General features: G+C 52.4%; 2 protein-coding genes across 2 annotated transcripts; both read left to right on the forward strand.

The window, feature by feature from the left end:
- Positions 1–274: 274 nt before the first annotated feature.
- Positions 275–10,073, forward strand: SLC33A1 (solute carrier family 33 member 1). The gene is made up of 6 exons (XM_084212434.1): positions 275–1,067; positions 5,181–5,371; positions 6,000–6,184; positions 6,598–6,715; positions 7,469–7,684; positions 9,337–10,073. The coding sequence occupies exons 1-6, from the start codon at positions 344–346 to the stop codon at positions 9,502–9,504; spliced, it is 1,602 nt and encodes a 533-aa protein (XP_084068560.1). The 5' UTR covers positions 275–343; the 3' UTR covers positions 9,505–10,073.
- Positions 10,074–12,222: 2,149 nt separating this feature from the next.
- LOC311157657 (protein C3orf33) lies at positions 12,223–17,740 on the forward strand. The gene is made up of 5 exons (XM_084212465.1): positions 12,223–12,350; positions 12,422–12,481; positions 15,011–15,164; positions 15,832–15,992; positions 16,613–17,740. Exons 1-5 carry the CDS (start codon positions 12,258–12,260, stop codon positions 16,883–16,885), a joined length of 741 nt encoding a protein of 246 aa, XP_084068591.1. The 5' UTR covers positions 12,223–12,257; the 3' UTR covers positions 16,886–17,740.
- The last annotated feature ends 3,773 nt before the right edge of the window (positions 17,741–21,513 follow it).

A 21,513-nucleotide genomic window follows, 5' to 3' on the forward strand; every position in this document is an offset into this window, starting at 1 on the left:
GGGACGGCCGGGGCCGCTCTCGAGGCTGAATAGCAGGAGCTCCCTCAGCATTTCCTGGGCGCGGAGACGCTCCAGTGATCCCGATCCGCATCCGACCCCTGACCCCGAACCCCGATCCCGGTTCCCGTTCCCGGTTCCGCTCCCGCTGCCCCTGGTCCGTCAATCAGTGTCAGGGGGCGGTGCTATACGTGACGTCACCCCGGTTGCACCAATGAGGCGCAGCCACGCCTGGCCCGCGGGGGGCGGGGCGGTTCCCTCAGCGCGGCGGCGCCGGGGCCGCTCCCGGGCCGTTCCCGGGCCGTTCCCGCCCGCGCCGGGGCCGTTGCCGGGCCCGCTGCCGGACATGGCGCCCGCCATCGCCGCCGAGGAGGGCGGCCGGCAGCGCCGCGCCGCCACCCGCCAGCACAGCCTGGACCTGACGGGCGACCCGCCCCCCGACGGGCTGCCCGGGGACACCGAGGCGCTGCTGCCGGCGCCGGCGCGGGCGCGGGGGTACCGCGCGGAGCTGGGCAGCATCCTGCTGCTGCTGGTGCTGTACGTGCTGCAGGGCATCCCGCTGGGGCTGGCGGGCAGCGTGCCGCTCATCCTGCAGAGCAAGAGCGCCAGCTACACCGACCAGGCCTTCTTCAGCTTCGTGTTCTGGCCCTTCAGCCTGAAGCTGCTGTGGGCGCCCTTGGTGGACGCCGTGTACCTGCGCGGCTTCGGCCGCCGCAAGTCGTGGCTGGTGCCCACGCAGTACGTGCTGGGGCTCTTCATGATCTACATGTCCACGCAGGTGGACGCGCTGCTGGGCGACGGCCACGGCCGCGGCCCCGACGTGGCGGCCCTCACCGTCACCTTCTTCCTCTTCGAGTTCCTGGCGGCCACGCAGGACATCGCGGTGGACGGCTGGGCGCTCACCATGCTGTCCCGGGAGAACGTGGGCTACGCCTCCACCTGCAACTCCGTGGGGCAGACGGCCGGCTACTTCCTGGGAAACGTCCTGTTCCTGGCCCTCGAGTCCGCCTCCTTTTGCAACAAGTACCTGCGCTTCGAGCCGCAGCCGCGGGGCATCGTCACCCTCTCAGGTAGGGCCGGGTGTGCTGGGACAGAGCCGGAGTGCGCTGGTTTGGAGGGGACTAAAGAGATTCCCTGTTCAGGGACACCTCCCTCTGCCGCAGCTGCTCCCAGCCCCGGTGTCCAGCCTGGCCTGGGGCACTGCCAGGGATCCAGGGGCAGCCACAGCTGCTCTGGGCACCCTGTGCCAGGGCCTGCCCACCCTCACAGGGAAGGACTTTTTCCTAATAATAATGGCTATATCTTCCTCAGGATGCTTCTTCCCTGTGCCTGGACCCCTCTGTGATTTGATGCTGGGAACCAAACAGGTTTGGTTTGTTCCTTGTGGGAAAGCACAGCCTGCTTGGAGGCTGGCAGAGCCCACTGCTACATGCACTGGACTTCAGATTTTTCTGGGCTGAAGTGTGTGGAAAACCTGCCTTGTCATTATCTTGGCTGACCTAAGCACTTTGGAGCAACTCTTTTTTTTTTTCCTCCTAGTTTAATGGCCATGGACTAGATTACTCTTTAAAAAAAGCAAGTCAAAGTCTCCATGTGGGAAGAAGAAAGAGGGGAGCCAAAAAAAAAAAGATTGTCCCAATATGATATTTTTCATAGAATAGAAGTGAAAGTGTTGAGGGTTGAGCATGTAGCCAGTTTCTGAAGGAAGGCCTTTTTTTCTCTTTAGCGAATTAAATGGAGTGTGATAATCCAAGCATAAGTGGCTGTCAGTGGAGGGGTGTTCCTGTTCATTGGGGTTTGGGATTTTTCTCAGAAAGGGTCTGTGTGGTGGATGATGTTAGGGATATGACCCTGGAGATGCTTGAAGTGCAGCTGGTTTGGTTGCAAGGTTGAGTGAGGACAGGAAATGCTGGCACCATCCTGGCTGCAGCCTCAGGGTGACCCTGGCAGTGAAGAGCAGATGCCCGTGGTCTCAGTCTCTGCTCCCCCTCACACTGATTGCCTTGCCTGTGCCATCTCAGGTATGCCAGAACAGGCTGGAACTGTTGTATGAAGGGCACCTTTGCTTTCTGTCCTGCCCCTTCCTCAGGGATGAATCAGGACAGCAGGTTCCACAACCGCTGTGCTTGCCTGGTCCCTGCAGCTCTCACCACAGCTAACCATTCCTCCCCTTTGCTCCCTGCTGCCAGCCTCGTGCCTGGCCTATGCCAAGGAGCACAGAGTGGCCCTGCAAGTGTCCCAGCTGGTTCCTGGCTTTCCCTGGAGCTGTGCAGCTCCTGGGCTGGCATGTCCATCCCTCTCACTGCAGTGCACACTGACGTCTTTGCTGCTGATGCAACTTGCAGCCACTGCTGTTCAGACAGCTTGGCTTGGCTGTACTTCCCTCACTGCCCAGGGTTTTGGTTGGTTGGGGTTTTTTCCTCTCAGGGCTGTTTGTATAGATGGGTTTGTTACTATTACCAAAGTGCTGTTTTTAAAAGGTATTATGCCCAAACCCAAACAGCACCAATGCCACCTCCTTAACCTGCCCTGGAGTATTGATGTGGGTGGAGTAAGAACAACAAATAACTGACACTGTAGTTGCAGGATACGGTTTTTCAGGTAGTAAAACTGTAAAAAGTTTCTTTTTCTCAGTCGGGTGAGTGGCACAGTTTGGTGTTTCCCTGGAGCAGCTGAGAGCAGCAGGAGTAACCAGCTCACTGAGGAGCACAGGGGCTCACTGGGCCTTGCCCTGGCTGTAACGGGCTCATGATGAGCGGGTTTGGGCAGGTAAAGCAGCAGAAAACTTCACTGCTGGAAAAGGTGAATGTACTATTCCAGCTGAGATCTCTGAGCACTTTTGTTATAGGCTGAGCCCAGTGCCAGGGAAAGAACAAGTCAACACTCTGTGATCCAGAGGGGCAGCACCCTGAGGGAGCTGGGTGAGGAGAGAGTTAGTTTGGAAATCAGGGAAAGGTTCTTCCCCCAGAGGGTGCTGGCACTGCCCAGGCTCCCCAGGGAATGGGCACAGCCCCAATGCTGCCAGAGCCAGGAGCCTTTGGACAGCACTGCCAGGGTTGTCTTGTGCCAGGCCAGGAGCTGGCATGGGATGATCCTTGTGGGTCTGTCCCAGCTGAAGATACCCTGTGATCCTAAGTCAGCTTGGAGTTGTTGAGAGGCAGCAGCAACATTCATTGTTCTCATTAACTTCAGGAAATAATATGGACAAAGGTAAACCCATCATCAAACTCACCAAACCAAAGGCTGTGCTGGGCTGTGTCAGGCTGAAATGCCAGAGAAGGAAGCAGGAAAAACCCTTCTGTGGGCTGATTGTCCTGGCGCGTCCAGGGGTTTATTTAGCACTTGCAGTTCAGGTGACTTACACTTTTTTAAAAGCAAGGGAAGCTCCCTGGCTGGGCTTGTGATTCCTGCCTGGTTTGCCCGTTCCAGGGAAAGGGAGGGAAAGGGAAGGACAGGGAAAGAGGGAACACAGGACAAAGGTGCCCCTTAAAGGCCTCCCCCACTCACCTGTGCCAGGACTGTGGAGCACCCCTCCTCCTGGCATCCTGGGTACCTTCTTCATGGCTGTTCTCCAGCCTGACCCATCCCTGATCTAGTTCAAAAACTTGTCTTGCCCCATCTCAGTGGTTTATTTTGTTACTAGCAGTGTAGCTGCAGAAACAAAATAGGGATGGGGGAAGCAGCAGTGGTGGGACCAGAAAGTTTGTCCTTGAAATCCCTTATGTAAACTCTAATTGCAAGGTTCTCTTGCTTGTATCCTGTTAGTGAGGTTACTTGTATTTGAAAGGAAATGTACCTTATTTTTGTGTAAACTGCCTACAGCCTCAAACAACCCAGTTTTTCTTGTCTGAACTACTATATATATATGTATAGTGGGTTTTTTTCTTTGTTTCTTGCTTTGCTTTGTTGCTGATGCAGCCCCTGCAGTGCTGTGCTGCAGCTGACAGGGCTGGCCTGATCAGGAGCACTCATGTGATGATGCTCAGAGCTATTTCTATCCCCATCCTTGCACTGTGTGTCTCTCACTGCAGTGATAATACTCAGGGTTATTATTAGAGAACTGCTCCTCTACATCCTTTGTAGCCAGCAGCTGTCATTAGTGAGACTTTCAGAAAATGCATCTTTCCTTGAGAATGTCTGTTCAGGGCACCTTGTTTTTTTTAAGAGAGAGCAATCTGACGGTGTTGCTTGTGAGGTCATGTTTATTTTAGGAAAGGGAAAAGTAACAGAAGTGATGTGAAGAGCCTTTTCTTCTGTTACCCTGGGAATGGTGGGACACACCTGGAGCAGTCCTTGCACATTTTCTTCCCTGCTTCCCTGCTGTGCTGGAGAAGCAGGCAATGATTGACCAAACCTTTTTTGCCTCTGCCCTTTCTTTCACCAGCCCTCACTGCTCCTGCTGGGTTTCCTGGAGGCTGCTGGAACTGCTCCTGACTAAGAAGACTAAAGGCTGCTTTTGTTCTACCCCCTGCACAGGATGAGTTCTTTCCTGCCTCTGTCATAGAGGCAGAGAGGATAGGATGATCTTGAACTGGCCATTCACTAAATCAGAAAGTACTCTCCTCGTGGTTTTTTACTGCCCCACATCCATGATTTAGCAGATACTGATCTGCTTAAACAGAGCACTGGAATGCTGCCAAGGATCCACTTCAGCCAGATAAATCTGAGGACTCCTTACCACTCTCTAAAAACTTTCCTCGGGCCATCTTCACCCTCCTAAATCCCTGTTTCCTGCAGGTGGGAGATGGATATTAGATAGGGGTGTAGAGCTGAGGCACAGAGTGGTTCCCTGACTGCAGGGCAAGGGAGGAGCTGGGAAGGAGTTCTGCTTCTGGAGGTTCTTCCCTGTTTTCTAACTATTACATGTGGTTTTCCTCCTTAATCAGCCTGTAGTGGTTTTGTGTGTAATCCTTCAAAACATTCATTTTTGCCTCTGTTCCTCCTCCAACGTGCTCACTGTGGTAATAACCCACCAAGCAGCAGGGAGGTGACCTGGTTTGCTGCTGCTCCTTTGCCTCAGCTCCAGCAAACACCTCCTTTCAGAGGAGGGCACAGCTGTGTCACTCACTGTATGTAGCTCTGTGCTTGTTTTTATTCCACTTTGATTATTAGGTTTGCATTCTACAACTGTCAATCATGGATGCTACAAAGAAATTTTTATTTTATTTTATTTCCCCCTCCAGATTTCCTGTTTTTCTGGGGAGCTGTCTTCTTAGTTACCACTACATTGGTTGCCTTTTTGAAAAAGGAAAACGAGGAGCTAATACCAGCAAAGGAAGAAACAAAAGGCATCACTGACACATACAGGCTGCTATTCTCAATAATCAAAATGCCAGCAGTTCTTACTTTCTGTCTCTTGATCCTCACTTCAAAAGTAAGTAAATACATATAAGAATTATTAAATGCTGGCATCAGAGTCTGGAAGGCTGCTGAGTCTCCAGGATGTAACTTAGTTTTGCTGTTGGCTGTCACAAGAGTTGCGAATTTTCACATGAAATTCAAGCAGAATGGGTTATGTCATTGTGCTGAGCAGGGCTGTGCAGCTCTGAAAAGCTTTGTGAGAGCTTTTGTGTTTGACACAAGCATTGAAGAGAAGTTTGGTGGCAATGTGGTATTAAAATAAAGTGCCTTTTTAAACAGGCTGTGTAGCCTGCAGTTAAAAGGACAGAAAATGTTTGGTTTTAGCTCAGAATCCCCAGCTCTGTCCAAGCTGGGTTTCCATGGCTCCTAGTTGGACACTGAGGATGCCAACAGCAGGGAAGGTACAGGAATGAATGTCAGTGCTACTTAATGTTCCTGGAATAGTTTTGGCTGTGATGACAGTAAGAGTTTGCAAGTGTAGAACATGTAGAACTAATCTGGAAATCAAATCAGGGGCAGAAGTGACTTCATTGACAGTATGTTCTGTATCCCATTTCTCAATTTACGTGATAGGGAATAAATTGAATTTCTAGCCAAACTCCCTGTTCTCCTCAGCTTATTTTGTCTCCCTGACATTGCAGATTGGGTTTTCAGCAGCAGATGCTGTAACAGGACTCAAACTGGTGGAGGAGGGAGTCCCGAAAGAACACCTGGCTCTGCTGGCAGTTCCAATGGTTCCTTTGCAGATCATCTTGCCTCTGGTTATCAGCAAATACACAGCGGGCCCCCAGCCCCTGAACACCTTCTATAAAGCAATGCCTTACAGGTAAAGCCTCATTTTAGTGAAACAGAGTCATATGTGTGCTCAGTTTGTGTGTTCAGATCACCTGTAGGGTTTTGTGTGTAACTCTCTGACTTCCAGGTCCAAAGAAGTGTGTCAGGATTGTCACAGTGAGTTGAACTGTCTGGTTCATGCAGTGTCACTGTGTGGAAGCAGAGCATGTGGTGTTTGGGATGTGCATGTACCCCAGCATTAGAGCAGTGCTCTCCTGCTCCTACCTAACAATGTCACTGCTTGTCAAATATTTGATACCTAATTCTGAGATAGAAATAGGTGTAACTATTCAGATCTAAACTATTTTAATGTACTCTCTATAGCTGTTCAGTGGTTGCTTTGTGTTGAGGAAACACTTGGGAAGAGTTACTTGGAATAACAAATCATCTTTCTCATCCCTCCAGGTTGCTGCTTGGCCTGGAATTTGCTTTCCTGGTGTGGTGGGCTCCTAAAGTAAAGCATGAAGGAGGATTTCCTGTCTACTACTACGCTGTGGTGGTGCTGAGTTATGCTCTACACCAGGTAACAGTCACAGTGTGAAGAGGGGAAATGCTGTTCCCTGTCTTGTCCTGGGTCACACCGCGATCCCTCCAAGCCTAACCTGTGCTGTGGGGCAGGACTGACTTCTAATAACTCTTGCCAGTGTTATTCCTCCCTATTCCCTGTGCTCCATTGGACATCATCTGTGAGCTACTTTGATTTCTCCATGTCTGGTGTATTTCCTCAGATTCCTTTTACCCCAGACCCAGAAGCTCAAAAGCACAGAGGAGCTGGAGAAATCCCAGAACTGTGTCTGAGCTTGATAGGGATGCTGATGAATGCACTGGTTGTGCAAATAAATAAAGTTATGTGATCCTGGTCCTAGGGAAAAAAACTCAGTTGTTGGAGGAACATCATAGTGGATCTGATCCAAAGACTTGGGAAACAAGCACCTGATACAGCGTGGTCTTTGGATCAGAACTGGAATGCAGGGCCTTGAGAGGTGAATTTTGAATGCAGAAGGGTTGTGTTTAGGGGCTGTTGTAGCTGGCTGATTGTATTTCAGTTTGATAACCCAGGTCATGCCAGTGCATGTGAGGCTGGGTCTGTTGCAGCATGACTTGAGACAAGCAGCAAGGCCACTCCCCGAGTTAGCACAGGGACAGGCTGCAGGAGGAACTGCTGCTGCTGGGATCCTTTTCCAGTCAGTGCTGCTGAGTCCGGGGGATCTCTGAGCAGGGTTGCCGTGCTGGGGGTTTCAGTTGTGTCTGTCTGTCTGTCTGTGTGTCCCCCCAGATCACCCTGTACAGCATGTACGTGGCCATCATGGCCTTCAACGCCAAGGTCAGCGACCCGCTCATCGGGGGCACCTACATGACCCTGCTCAACACCGTCTCCAACCTGGGGGGCAACTGGCCCTCCACGGTGGCCCTGTGGCTGGTGGACCCCCTCACGGTGAAGGAGTGTGCTGGGGCCCAGGGCCACACCTGTGCCACTGCAGCGGCCACTGAGGTGAGGCTGGGCACTGGGGTGGGGGGTGGTCTCTGCTCAGTGCCTCAATGAAATGGCTTCCTTTGGGACCCTTCACAATGTATAGCTTGTGTTCACAAATTCCCACTGATGGAGCTCCTTTTCCTGTCTGATAAAATCCAGTCTCTTAGCACCTGTGCACTCTGAAAAAGCACCCCTTACCCAGTGTTTGCAGCTGCAGAGTAGTGAGCGCTTTCTTCCCATGCTGCCTGGAGGAGAAGCACCAGACCAGTGCCACATTCCGTGCACTGTGAGGAGCCTGTGGGTTTGGTTTGCAGTTGTGCAGTCAGGGGCTCTGTCCTTGGCAGGCTCTTTGTCCCCCAGGGCCCTCCATTTCTGTGCTAGGTTTTTCTTTCTCCTGTCTCCCTGGAGGCTTCTTATCTGCCTGCCTTGATACCTTCTCCAAGATGCTGCTCTGCTCTCTGATTTTGGTGTCCACTTTCCCCATGAAATCAAGTGGGACTGGCTGCCTGCCCAGTTCTGGGAGCCCAGTGGAAGAGAACAAAGAACTTGCTGTACACAGATCAAACAACAGGACATAAAACTGCTGGGAAAGCAACATTTCAAATTCACCTCCTCACAGCAAATGGGACATTTGACGTGGCTAAAGAGTAGAAATGTTTGGGTTTTTTTTTTTTTTCTGTGCTCATGACGGAGATTTCTTTCACTCCTGAATGCCAGGATGCTCTAGGATGTGGAGGTTCTCTAAAGGATCAAAGTGTTCTGGAGTCCAGCATGACTTGTCTGAACTGGCATTGCAGTTTTTATTGGTGCAGAGGGGAAACTGCTTCTGCAGCAGATGCTTTCTCAGCCTCTTGCTCATTAGCCTGTCAGCAATTAGGTTCCTTGTGTCTCAGCCTCTACTGAGCTTGAGTCCTTCCTCCTTCACCTCACTCCTCTGATCTTTTTTCATATCCTCCTGATTGGTGACATTCCACCACCACCACCGCCACCACTCCCTTCTTATTCCTAATCTGATCTTGACATGTCTCAGAATAATGAAAATGCTGGCAGAGCCTCAGCTCAGAGAGTTGATTAATCCTGGGATTAGAGCAGTGTTGAAAGCCAAACAATAGCAGAAACAATCCTGGGCTGTACAATCACCCTGTGAATGCTGGGGGTTTGTCTTCCAGTTCAAAACCATCCTGGGCGTGTTTCTCCCAGATACAGAATCATGGGATGGTTTGGATTGGAAGGACCTAAAAGCCCATCCAGTACCACTCCCTGCCATGGGCAGGGACACCTTCTACTATTCCAGGTTGCTCCCAGCCCTGTCCAACCTGGCCTTGAACATTTCCAGGTTTGGGGAGTCCACAACATGGATGGCTAGAGAAAAAAAATCATCTTTCTCTGTGAGGTTGGGAGCAGTGGTTGCACCTGCAGGCCAGCAGGGACAGTGGGGCTGTGTGTGTTTGCTGGAGTTTGCCCTTTGGGCTGATGTGCTCCATTTCCCACAGGTTTAGGGCAGGTTTGGTACTTTGTTACATTTCATGCTGCTGATAAGCTCAAAAGCCTCTCTGACCAATTGCGAGGAAACAACAAAGAGTAAAGAACTCTATTTAGCCCTGCCCAGGAGCAGGGAGACAGCTCTGGAGGGCTGTGTGCTCAGTGCATCGCTCTGTGCTCTGTTTCAGCTGTGCACAGCAGCTGGGGGCTCCTGTGTGACCACCCTGGACGGGTACTACGTGGAGTCCGTCATCTGCGTCATCCTGGGCTTTGCCTGGTGGTTCTTCCTTGGACCAAAATTCAAAAAGCTGCAGGACGAAGGACAGTCTTCGTGGAAGTGCAAGAGGAGCAACTGATGCACTTAGGTGTTGGATGGACCAGCAAGGTGGTTTTAGTTTTATTACAAAGACATACCCCATATTCAGCACCCCGGAATCTTGGTGTTCTGTGCCACGCCAGGGAGATCTGTGTGGCCGAGGCAGGGCTGTGTGTGGCACCGCTGCCCTCCCCGCAGCACAGCAGTTCAGAAAGGAATGGCCAAAGCAGCACCTCCGTGCCCCATGCTTACCCCTGACTCCAGAGCTGCTGGTTCCATAGGGCACCTCTGGGAAAGCTCCTGGTGCCGTGGCTGTAGAGGCAGCAGCATTGCCAGCTGAGTGCCAGCTTTTATTTTCACACAAAGTGATCTGACAGGGCAGCTGAGCCGGGGAAGGATGCCCAAGGCATTCTGACTTGGAGGTTAAGCACGGTACTGTGGAATTCCTTGTGGGAAGATCAGTGCGAGATGTTTGTGGGCTTTGCTTCTTCTCACTTTCTGAACTGTAACCACGCCTCAAAGGATGAAATGTTCCGGAGATTCTTTTAAATGTATTTTCTGGCTTTTATAAGCTTTAAAGATTTATAAGAAACTATTTTTATAAGCAAATTACATTTGTTTAATTTATTTCCGCTGTTTCAAGGCAGTTTGATTTACGTTCAAGGTAATTTCTTGACGGCAAAGTGCTGTAAGGTAGGACGGGAATAACGCACAATCCTCTGAGCCTTGAGTCCTGCAGCTGGAACTGGAGGTGCTTCCCAAGGGAGGGCACGTGGGCCTTTGGAAGGGGTGAGTTGATAGGGGGAGACCAATCCGTTGGTTTTCCAAAGTGTATTGCTAAAATTGGAATATTCATTCTCAAAAGCAGTGGGAGCAGAGACTTCCCCCAGGCAGGGGTGAGAAGAGTGAGGTGGTGATGACAAAGTTGCCAAATTCCCAGGGAGCTGCTGCAGGACTCGCCCTCACACCCATCCAAGGGGCACGGTCCTGTGGCAGAGCTGCTGCAGAATTCACTGCTGGTGCCATGTGGTGGAAACGCTCCCACTGGATTTCTCCCACTGAGCCCCTCCTGAGTGCCTTAGGGACCCACAGGTGCTGGAGAGGCACTCGGACCCCGCTGGGTGTATGTGGAACATTGGTATTGAAAAGGAAAACTATTAAACATCCCTTGCAAAGGTGCACGAGGTTCCCTGCCACGTTTTTTGTCAATATTTGAGGGACTGAGCTGGGAGGGGGTTTGGGGTCTTCTGCTGCTGCGTGTTTTGGGGGAAGTGACCCAATACCACCTCTGGAGTGCTGGGGGGATGGGGGGGTGTGCAAAGGATCTCCTTGGCATCAGGGGTAAGGAGGGGACTGGAAGAGGACACCGTGACCTCGTGCTTTGCTGGACACTGCCTCCTGTCCTCTGTCCCCTCCCTTGAGGGACACACCTCACAGTTTGCTTCAAGCACAGCAAAACCACTCATGCTAAGTGAAATCACATGGGTTTTACTGCCCAAGCCCAATATCTTCCAGTTTCCCCTCTGCATAAGAACAAAATCAACATGAAAACATATTTAAGGCTGCACCTTTCAGTTCCTGTCCCACCAGCTTCCCTGCATTAACTCTCTGAGGCACTTCAGTTCTGTATCCTCTCTGGAACTGTGGGCTCCTTATTGAATTACGTCTTGCGTACCTAGAGAGGTTGTTTTAACTCTTCTGATTGTGAGGAAAAACTTCAAGTGCAGAAGCTGATAAATTTGCTGTGTATTGGGTTTTACTTTGCAATTTTTTTTCACTATTTTTAAAGGTGCCAGTGAAACTTGTCACTAATAAAGATGGGTTAAGGATTAGCTCAATCAATAATTAATCAACAATATCAAAATTGCACATAAACTCCAAATAGGTAGGAGTAGATATATTACTTGAAATAAATAATGGTGTCCTTTTGCAATATGGTGAAACAAGTTATGGATTAGTGTTTTTATTTTAAGTAGCTATTTTGTAAGTTGGAAATATATTGCTGCTGTGCCAGCCCCTTAGCAGGCTGCTGAAGAGCACCCATAAGATTTTGATGTTGCTACTTTTTTTCTACCAACTCTGGTCAAAAGTGGTTTTTCTTTTTACATTAGAATTAGTATGGACTTAAACATCTTTAACATTAAAAAAACAAACAAACAAAAAATAACCCCCAAACCAACAAGAATAACAAACCAAACAAATTGAAATGCCAAGAAGAAAGGAGCATCTGAAGGGACGGAGAAGGTGTGGTACAGGCTTGAGCTCAGTGTGGAGTTCAGCCTGGGGAGGAGAAGGCTCCAGGGAGAGCTCAGAGCCCCTTGCAGGGCCTGAAGGGGCTCCAGGAGAGCTGGGGAGGGACTGGGGACAGGGGATGGAGGGACAGCACACAGGGAATGGCTCCCACTGCTGAGGGCAGGGAGGGATGGGAGATTGGGAACTGGGAATTGTTCCCTGGCAGGGAGGCTGTGGCTGTCCCTGTCCCCTGGCAGTGTCCCGGCCGGGGCTGCTCGGGGCCGGTGTCGCTCCGTGACACGGCGGCACCGGGCGCTGTTCGTTTCCCGTGGCAGGGGTGGCGCCGGGCGCTGTTCGTTCCCCGGCTCCCGCGGTGGCAGGGGAGGCGCCGGGCGCTGTTCGTTTCCCCGCTCGGTGGCAGGGGAGGCGCCGGGCGCTGTTCGTTTCCCCGCTCGGTGGCAGGGGTGGCGCCGGGCGCTGTTCGTTCCCCGGCTCGGTGGCAGGGGTGGCGCCGGGCGCTGTTCGTTCCCCGGCTCCCGCGGGGGCGCTCGGGACGCGGCGATGCCGGAGCAGGGCGGCAGCGGCTCCGAGCGCGCCGCGCTGGCCCTGGCCCGGCTCTCCGAGTGGGCGGACGCGCACCTGGGGCTGCTGCGGGTACCGGGCTGGGCGGGTAGCGGGCTGGGGGGGGCCTGCTGGGCCCGGCTGAGCCCCGTTCTCCTCCGCAGGGCCTGATCGCCGGCGCGGCCGTGGCCGGGGTGCTGCTGCTGGCGCGGAGCTACCGCGTGGTGAGTGCGGGGCCGGGCGCGGGGGATGCGGGGGAAGCCTGGCACAGCCCCTCAGAACCGGGGGCAGCCCGGCGCGGGCCCGGGGGTAAGGGGAGAGCCGGGCACAGCCCCTCAGAACCGGGGGCAGCCCGGCGCGGCCGCTCGGGCCCGCGGCGGAGGGGCCGGGCCTGCCCTGCCCGGGCCGGCCCTGCCTCAGGGCCGTGGCTGTCCCGCCCGGAGCTGTTCCGGCGGCACCGCCAAAGCGTTCCCGTGTTTTGTTCGGGTTTGCGCAAAGCGGGAGCTGGAGGCTCCCGCGAAAGGCTGCCCACTCCTCAGTACTTAACATTATTTATGTATTTTGACAAACCATCAGCATTCACTGCTTACAAATTCCGGACCTTTTCTGCCAGTCCGCTCTCAGCCGCTCTGTCTCAACTGTGTGTGTGGTTTCTCGTGCTGATCAGCCCCAGCCCTTCCCTCTGCCGGAGCCTGGGGTCCCTCTGGCCCGGGTGGTCAGTGCACAGTGCTCAGCGGTCAGTGCTCAGCGGTCAGTGCTCAGCGGTCAGTGCTCAGTGGCCGGTGGTCAGTGTGCAGTGGTCAGTGGCCAGTGGTCAGTGTGCAGTGGCCAGTGCTCAGTGGTCAGTGGCCAGTGCTCAGTGGCCAGTGGTCAGTGCTCAGTGGCTGGTGGTCAGTGCGCAGTGGCCAGTGCTCAGTGGCCAGTGCTCAGTGCGCAGTGGCCAGTGGTCAGTGTGCAGTGGCCAGTGCTCAGTGGCCAGTGGTCAGTGCTCAGTGGCTGGTGGTCAGTGCGCAGTGGCCAGTGGTCAGTGCGCAGTGGCCAGTGGCCAGTGCTCAGTGGTCGCGCTGTCCCGCTGCTGGAACTGCCTTTTCCCAGGGACCGCTCAGCCCGGCTGCCTCCACGGCTGGTGGCTCCCGCCCAGACAGCCCATTCATCTTGGCATTGTCTTCCCTTTTCCTTAAAACTAAAGATTAGCCAAGCGTGCAAGGTTCACAATGCGATTGCTTAATCATAACGGTCCTGCTACAGCTACTGATTAACAAGTGAAAAATGCCAGCAGAGTTTGATTCAGGTCTTGAGGGCTCGATATCACTGTCCTGTGGCATCTCCAGGGGTCCCTTGTTCTCGCCTGTTCCTGACGCCCCTGGGAGGGGTAATGACCCCTTTGCCTGTCCCACTGCAGCTCGAGCTTGTCCAAACACAGCTGAAACAGCCGCTTGCCTCGAGTATTCTCTGTCCTTCCACACGTAGAACTGCTTCTGAATGGTTTCAAACATCACCCAGATGTTCCCTCATTCCCAGGACAGTCAGGACATGCTGGGGTAACACCACGCTGCTTGGTCCTGGAGAAGCTGAACCTCCACGGGCAGGAGCCACCGTGCTCCCACAGGGTTCCAGCTGCTTAAAAGAATCACAGTTACCTTCGTCTTCCCCCTGCCCAATTCCAAATGGTACAAGAGAACATTTGTGTGGTGTTTTTACTTAAAAATCCTACCAGAAAACCTGAACTACGAATGTTGCTAGAATTCATTTTCTCTGTCTTTTGTTTGGTTGGTTTTGACCCAAGGGCCTGTGAATGCATTAACATGGCTGGTGGAGCAAATGAGATCGGCTTTGAACAACTTTTGTTGCTAAAAACCTCCAGGTTTCCTGCCTGCAAGGTTCTAAATTCCCTGTTCCCAGTGGGAGGCCCTATGGGCCACAGAGGGGTAGGTTTGCTGAACAAATAACACACAGGAGACACAGCTTTAGTTGTGGTGTTTTGGGGGTTTATTTCCCAGCAGTTCTACAGCAGTGCTCAGTGGGTTTCACAGCTCTGTAGGTCAGTGCTCTGCTAAGGCCTGTTACAGTGAGACCTGAGTGTCTTAAATTTTGGGGGTCTTAATGTTTTGGGGTCTCACATGTCCTGCTCCCTCACCCCAGACCTGTGGCTGCTCCATTCCTGTGCCACGGCCCAAGTCTTTGCTGCTGCTCAGCTTGGTTTTTGTGTGTGATCACATAACCATTCTCTTTGGATCCTCCCAGGCTGTAGTATCAAATTTAATCTTCTTGTGATCTTCTCACAGCTGTTCACCTGCCTTTGTCCCTCTCCTGGTTTCCTCGGCATCAAAGGCGGGGTTGTTTCTGCCCTCCCTGCTCCGCCTTTGTTTTCAGCGTGTCTGTCCTCTGGCTTCCTTTCACCCCTCTCCCAGCCCCATTCAGGCTGCTTCTAAAACACTCTTTTCTCGGGGAGTCAAGTGAACTTCAATAGGCATTGCTCAAAAAATGGCAGTTTCTGTTCTTTCTCTAAACCTGGTTTTATGTCCGTGCCGACGTTGCAAGTCCTGTAAAACCTGGAAAATGGAAAGTGTGGAGAGGCTGGCACAGCTTCTGCAGCTGCTCACTATTAAATATATATTTATATTTACTTGCCTATGGTGTCTAATAATAGAGGTGGAATTTCCCAAACTATTACAAGATGTTGGATTTAGTGTGACTGTAACTGCTCTATATTTTTTATTAAAATTTTGTCTTTCTCTTCCTTCCATCGATAGACAACAAAGTTCACAAATCCGTTGGAAATACCTGTGGAGTTTGTAGAAAAGAATGTGAAATTGAGAGGGAAATTACATCACATCACAGAGAAGGGCCTGGAAGTTGAGCACATTCCCATCAGCATTCCTTTCATCTCAGCCATCCAGAGAAAATGTGAGTAATGAGGAAAAGAGTGTGAAGAGCAAGGGCAGAAATGAAATGTGCTGCTCCTAGAGTGGCTGCAAGCTTGAGAGGAAGGGCTGAGGCACATTTCCAGCTCTGCTTTTTGGTCTTTCTGTGCTTTACAGGTGGGAAACTGGGGAATAAAAGACATGAGGAGAGAGGGAGTTTGTCACTACAGTGTTTGTGTTAATCCTTACATTTACTGTGATATTTTCCAGCAGCAGAAGTAAGCAGTCAGGCAGTGCTTCTGCTTGCACAGCTCATCTCATCCCTGGCAGAAAGCCTCTGTTGGGATTGTGCTTTTATTTGCAGACACCGATTTCTGGGGACAGTTTTTCTGTCAGAAGCAAACTGTCCATCAAGTCTGTGACTCACACTGGCTGTGCAAACACCAGCAGGTGCTGATACTTCTGCCCCTGTGGATGAAAGATAGGGACTGAGAGTGGGAGCAGATCTTTTTCTTTGCATGCCAAATAAACCAAATTATTAATTAGGCAACCTTGAATTATTTTCTTCCCCTGAAGAAGAGATGAGACCAAATTCCTGTTCGCTTGAGGAACTAAAAGGGATTCTTTTAGTGCACAGGAATCAATTCATTGCCAGCAGCTGAGGGTGTGCAGAGGCTTTGCCCCAGCAGCAGTGTCCCTTTCCCTTGCAGGGCAGCCGCAGGGGCTCCTGCTGATCCGCCTGGCCGGGGTGGAGCTGGCTGCAGGCGGCACGGCCTGGCTGCAGCGGGAGCTGCTGCCCCAACAGCCCCTGTGGTTCCAGCTCCTGGGGAGGGACAGCTCGGCCCTGGACTGCCTCGTCCTAGTCCATAAGGTAAGGAGACACAAACACTGGCTCTTAGCTGCGGTTTTAGATGTGACTGTAGTCACACAGTTCTCTCAGTGCATTTAACAAATGCTATTGTTTATGATTTATCATCCTTGGTGTGAATTTTAAATGCTGCATTTGCAAATCTGATTGCAGGAGCAGTAGTTTTCAGACTGATTAATGGCAAGAATGTATTTCTCTGCCAGTGCCAAAAAGGCATCTGTAGTTCTGATTAGCCTAAAGTTTGTTATCCAATGTTCCCTCACAAATGCCTTGCATTATAGAATCACAGCGTGGTTTGGGTTGGAAGGGACTTACAGACCATCCAGTCCCAGCCCATGGGCAGGGACACCCTCCACTATTCCAGGTGCTCCCAGCCCCAGTGTCCAGCCTGGCCTTGGGCACTGCCAGGGATCCAGGGGCAGCCCCAGCTTCCCTGGGCACCCTGTGCCAGGGCTGCCCACCCTCGCACTGAAGTTGGGTTTGAAGCCACTGGATTCCTCTTCACCTCTATCTTCTCCTGCCAAAGAGTAGCTAAGGCCATGAGTAAAGCTGGTACCTCTGAGTACCAAACCCCAAATAACCCTGTTTCAGTGGTGAATGTCTATTTATTGTGGTTTTTCTAGGGTGGGTTTTTCAGCATGTGCTTGAACGAAGAGCTCTTGAGCCAAGGGCTGGCCAGAGCAGCCCGGATTGAGGGGCTGCCTCACCACTCCCGCCTCTACTGGAAACTGCACAAAAGGCTCCTCCAGGCTGAGTTAAAGGCTGTGGAGAAGAATAAAGGCATATGGAAAGAGCAGACCTACTCTGAAAGAGTCCGGGAGCGCATAAGCAGCAATAAATTCCTGCAGAGGCTAAAACAGTTGGTGAGCGGGGTTAGAAGCTCTGCTGAGAGGTGAAAAGGTGGGGAATGCAGCTCCCCAGGTTGTGGAGAATGTTTGTGATCACAAGCAGTGCTGTGATGTTGCTGTCTCAAACACAAGCCCCACAGTTCATGGTTACACAGAATATAAACCCCCAGTTCATGGTTATTTAGAATGCATCCCATATAATACTCACGCAGGACTGAAGTTTAGTAGCAGTGTGCAGGCCACCAGTGAAAATGTTCTGATGCCAGCCTTCTCCACAGTGATGTCCTGAATTAGGTGTCCAGTTTCCTCCTGCTGAACTCCTTCAGGCTGTGCTGCCCCGTGCAGATTTGAGGGGCAGGGTCCCTTCACACCCCTGTCATGTGCCATTGCTGCCAAGCCCACACTGGACACAAACCCCAAGTCAGGCCTTTACAAAGCTCGTGGGATGGGTTTAAACACAACCTTTTTGTTTGAATTCTGTTCTTATGCTACCTTTTGGTGTAATTTGTGGTTTAAAACTCATTCATCTTAAATGATGGGTTGCATTGTTAGTGATATAAAAGGTTTGTTATGGTTGATCTTAAAAAGCTGATAAGGTTGTAATAACTAAAGTTCCTCAGGGGAAAAACATCACTTCATGTATCAAAGAATATAATGTCAGGAATCCAAATATTTCAAAGACAACTTTCATTTGAAGAGGAAAAACTTGTGTTGTTTTTTTTTTCTGATGGTTCTGTATCTAAAATTAGATTAATATGAAACTTAAACATGAAATTTGTCAAGGAGGATCAGACTGTACTAAGAACTTGAATTCTTACTTTATTTTTGATACACATGTGAAGTATATGAGTGTATTCTTATTTATGTTGTAAATATTCTCAGAATAAAGATTGAATTTCTCAAGTTCATTGTTACATGTTTTATTCACCCAGCCCTTGACCCTTGTTTAACCTCCCACAGTCCCAATATTTATTTAAAGTGAAGTGTTTTACAGATTTTCTTTTTTTCTTTGTGTGATTGCTTTCCAGTGAAACACTGGGGAGAAGAATGTGGTACAAAAAAACCTTAATAATTGAGCACTGCTTATCTGGCAATTGATTATCTGTTGCTACATCAGCATTTTCTCTACTGACTTAAGGGCAAAGTTGTGACTCTTGAGATCCTTAAAAAAAGTTTCCTTGGGTAAGAATAGATGTTAGTGGTTCTTTAGTCCTTTTGTTCCTGGTCCTCCCAGGGTGAGGCTGGTGCTAGGGAGCAGCGAGCCATGAAATACCTGCAATGTGTTGGAACCCAGTGTGGGGGAGAGGGGAGGCAGCTCTGGGGCAGCAAACCAGGTGTCTGTGCCTGCTTGAAAATGGAAAATGAGAAAAGTGAGATCCTGGGTTTATGCATAAGACAGTGGAGGGCTGAGCCAGCCAGCGCTGTGGGTCTTGGATGTGAAACTCATCAGGCAGTCAGAGACTTGGGATTGGCTGTGGCACCCTCCAGAGCAAAACTCACACCGAGTTTTAACCCAAAGTACGCATTCAGGCTCAGCAACAATCCACTCCTGGGGGTTTATAGATGTTCCTACGTCTGGGAAGTAGGAGGAGCTTTTTCCAAACTGAGCATAATTGTACACTGATGATTTATTTTCTGTAACAATTAAATATAATTCTGGACTTTGCACTTCTGTTCTGTAGATGAGTCACACGAGGATTTATCACAAAAATCCACTGTAAAGCTGAGAGAAAAGTCTCAGGAAGCCACATGCTACATTTCTAGCAAGCAGAGGTGAGGTGTGGGCGAATGTGAACAGAGTGTGTTGTTCCCTCACATGGATTTGGGGTTGCAGTGACAAATGATTTCTTGAGGGTCAGGTCCTGTAATTGTTTGTTAATGCTGTTTTCCTTATCACGCAGGGCTTATCTTAAAAAAAAAAAAACAACCCACCAGCACACCCTCCCCCCTCAGAGAGAGCCCAATTCAGTTCAAAGCTGTGCTTTCCATCTGTGCAGGGCTTGAGAGGTTGCAGATCCTGTCTCTGTGGGAGGCCTGGCTATTGGAAAAGCAGTAATAGGAGCAGAGACAAATATCTCTGCAGCACCCGGCAGGGCTGGCTGGGGGAGAGGCAGCATTTTCTCCTCTACATACACCCCCACGGCTGTCTCTCAGCAGCTCCATCCCTCCCTTCACCCTCAGCAGTGCCCAGCAGAGGATTTCCAACAGAGGAGGCAATTCTGTGACAGGGAATAAGGACAAGAATTAAACTGTTCAGCACTTGTGCATTTGCCCCTCTGAATGTGCTGTGGGCGATGCAACATCTTCAAAAGACCATAAGGAGTGAAAGGAGAGACCTGGCATCCAAATGGCCCAAGAAAAATACTTCAGACACTGCACAGACTTTTTATTGCTAGTGTGGCATGTCAGGCAAATGGCAATAAACATCCCCGGCCCCCCGGAGCCCACCGGCAGCGCGGGCACGGGGCTGCTCTTTGCATCCTTTGGGAGCAAACTTCTGAGCAGGGCTACTGTGATAGGAGAACGGGGATGGGCTTTAAACGAAGGAAGATCGGTTTAGATTGGATTTAAGAAAGAATTGTTTTACTCAGAGGGTGGTGAAGCCCTGGCACAGGGTGCCCAGAGAAGCTGCGGCTGCCCCTGGATCCCTGGAAGCGTCCAAGGCCAGGTTGGACAGGGCTTGGAGCAGCCTGGGGCAGCGGAAGGTGCTCCTGCCCTGGCAGGGTGGGGTGGGAGGGCCGGGGGTCTCCATGGCACCCGCTGGGCGAGGGGCCGCCCCGAGGGGCCGCTTCTCGCTCTGCTCCCATCGCGTCCCACGGGCACCGCTCCCCACGGCTCGGCGGGGAGCTCGGTGAGTCCCGCGGGAGGAGGCTCTGCCGGGCGGGCGGGGGTCGGGGGCTCAGTCCCGGCTGGTCGGTGCCGAGGGGAGCGGCTCGGGGGGCTCAGTCCCGGCTGGTCGGTGCCGAGGGGAGCGGCTCGGGGGGCTCAGTGCCGATGGTGCCGAGGGGAGCGGCTCGGGGGGCTCAGTCCCGATGGTGCCGAGGGGAGCGGCTCGGGGGGCTCAGTCCCAATGGTGCCGAGGAGAGCGGCTCGGGGGTCTCAGTCCCGGCGGTGCCGAGGGGAGCGGGCGGCGCTGCCCCACCGCTCGCAGCGCACACACAATGGAGCAATGGAGCAGGTTGAACGGGCTCGGGGCCGCGGCAACACCGGGGCTGGATCTCGGCTCGGGCCGCCTCAGCCGCTCCCGGGCGGACGGGACGCTCCGCTCCGCCGCGGCCGCTCCGGGATTCGGCAGGGCCCGCGGCGGGGGCGGGCCGCGCCGGGCCGGGCCGGGCGGGGCGGGCGGCAGCGCTGCGGTTTGAACGGAGCAGGTTGTGCACCCGCACCGGGCCGGGGCTGTGCGTGCGGCCGCGGCGGCGAGGCACAGCACCGCAGCGGACCGAACCGAACCGAGCCGAGCCGAGCCCACCCCGGCGGCCGCGGTGAGTGAGGGCGGACGGGACCCCGAGCCCCGTCGCCGCGCACGGCCCCGCGGGCGCTCCTGGCGGGACGGGACTGCGTCCCTGCGAGCTTCCACCGGGCTTTCCCATGCGGTTGGTGCTGGTTTCTCCCGGTGTTCGCGGCCGGAGTTGAGGTGGGGGTTTCCGAGGTGGAGTTTCTCTTCAGCCCGCTTCACAGACGGCTCCGCGTGCCCCGTGCGGAGCCGCCGCTCCGGGGCTCTCCGGGGGCCGCTCGCTGCCGCCGCCGTGCCTCGGCCGTGTTTGTGCTGCTGGGCACACGGAGCATCGCCGGGACGAGCTCCAGCCGCACTCCCCCGCTCGCCTGCGCCGGGGCGGCGCTGCCCCGCGGCCGTGCCAGGGCAGCACCTGGGCCGCGGGCAGTGAAACCGGAGCGAGCTGCAGCCGCTTGGCTCGCCCCAGACCCAGCCCAGCCCGTGTTCTGCGAGGCTTAGTGGAAAATCCCGACCCCTCTGAGGAGCGCAGGACGGCAGCCGGCAGTGGGAGCGCGCCTGTTCCCACCTGGACGGGGCTGGGACGGTGCTGAAAAGAGTCAAGCCTCTTGCTGGATTGGGTCCTCCCTAAAAATACCTTATTTCTAATTGCCTACTCCATAAACCATTTTGTTTTAAATGAAGTACAACGAGGTAGGAATTAAACTCCATGCACGTTTTGTTGTGATTAAGCTACTCCTGCAATTCTGGGAACTTCAACTCCAGCTGGCCAAAAAGTGTTTTAGAAGAAGTGTTATTAAATTCCAGGGAGAAAGATATAAGCCTTATCTGATGGACCAGTCATAGGCTCTTTGTTTAAAGTGTGCTTTAACTCCTGAGTTATAAAACACAATGTTTGCCTGTTTTCAGGGGGCCCTCCTGCTTTACTTGTCCTTGGGACTTCTGGCCCTCATGTTGCAAAACTTAGGAAATGAAAGAAAAGTTAAGGTGTTTGTTCTGAAATGTGAAAGAATAATTGCAGGTAATAGTACTGAAAAGAGAGGCGGGGTTCAACCCTGCAGTGAGGCACCTGAGTTAAGATAATGTGCGATATGGAAAGAAAATCCCGGCTCTTTGGGAGGTGAGACACAGCAGAGTGCATGCACACTGTTGAAAAGTCTTCCTGGTTCTTTAAGCATCAGCTCCCTGGAATAAATTTGAGAGTGCTGCTTTTATAAAATCTGTT

This window comes from Fringilla coelebs, assembly GCF_963513975.1.
Source record: "Fringilla coelebs genome assembly, chromosome: 10".
Taxonomy (NCBI): domain Eukaryota; kingdom Metazoa; phylum Chordata; class Aves; order Passeriformes; family Fringillidae; genus Fringilla; species Fringilla coelebs.

Coding starts and splice junctions, on each gene's coding strand:
- SLC33A1 (XM_084212434.1), top strand. CDS start 344: ATGGCGCCCGCCATCGCCGCCGAGGAGGGCGGCCGGCAGCGCCGCGCC. Junction 1,068..5,180: donor GGGCATCGTCACCCTCTCAG/GTAGGGCCGGGT, acceptor TTCCCCCTCCAG/ATTTCCTGTTTTTCTGGGGA. Junction 6,185..6,597: donor TATAAAGCAATGCCTTACAG/GTAAAGCCTCAT, acceptor TCATCCCTCCAG/GTTGCTGCTTGGCCTGGAAT.
- LOC311157657 (XM_084212465.1), top strand. CDS start 12,258: ATGCCGGAGCAGGGCGGCAGCGGCTCCGAGCGCGCCGCGCTGGCCCTG. Junction 12,351..12,421: donor CGCACCTGGGGCTGCTGCGG/GTACCGGGCTGG, acceptor TCTCCTCCGCAG/GGCCTGATCGCCGGCGCGGC. Junction 12,482..15,010: donor TGGCGCGGAGCTACCGCGTG/GTGAGTGCGGGG, acceptor TTCCATCGATAG/ACAACAAAGTTCACAAATCC.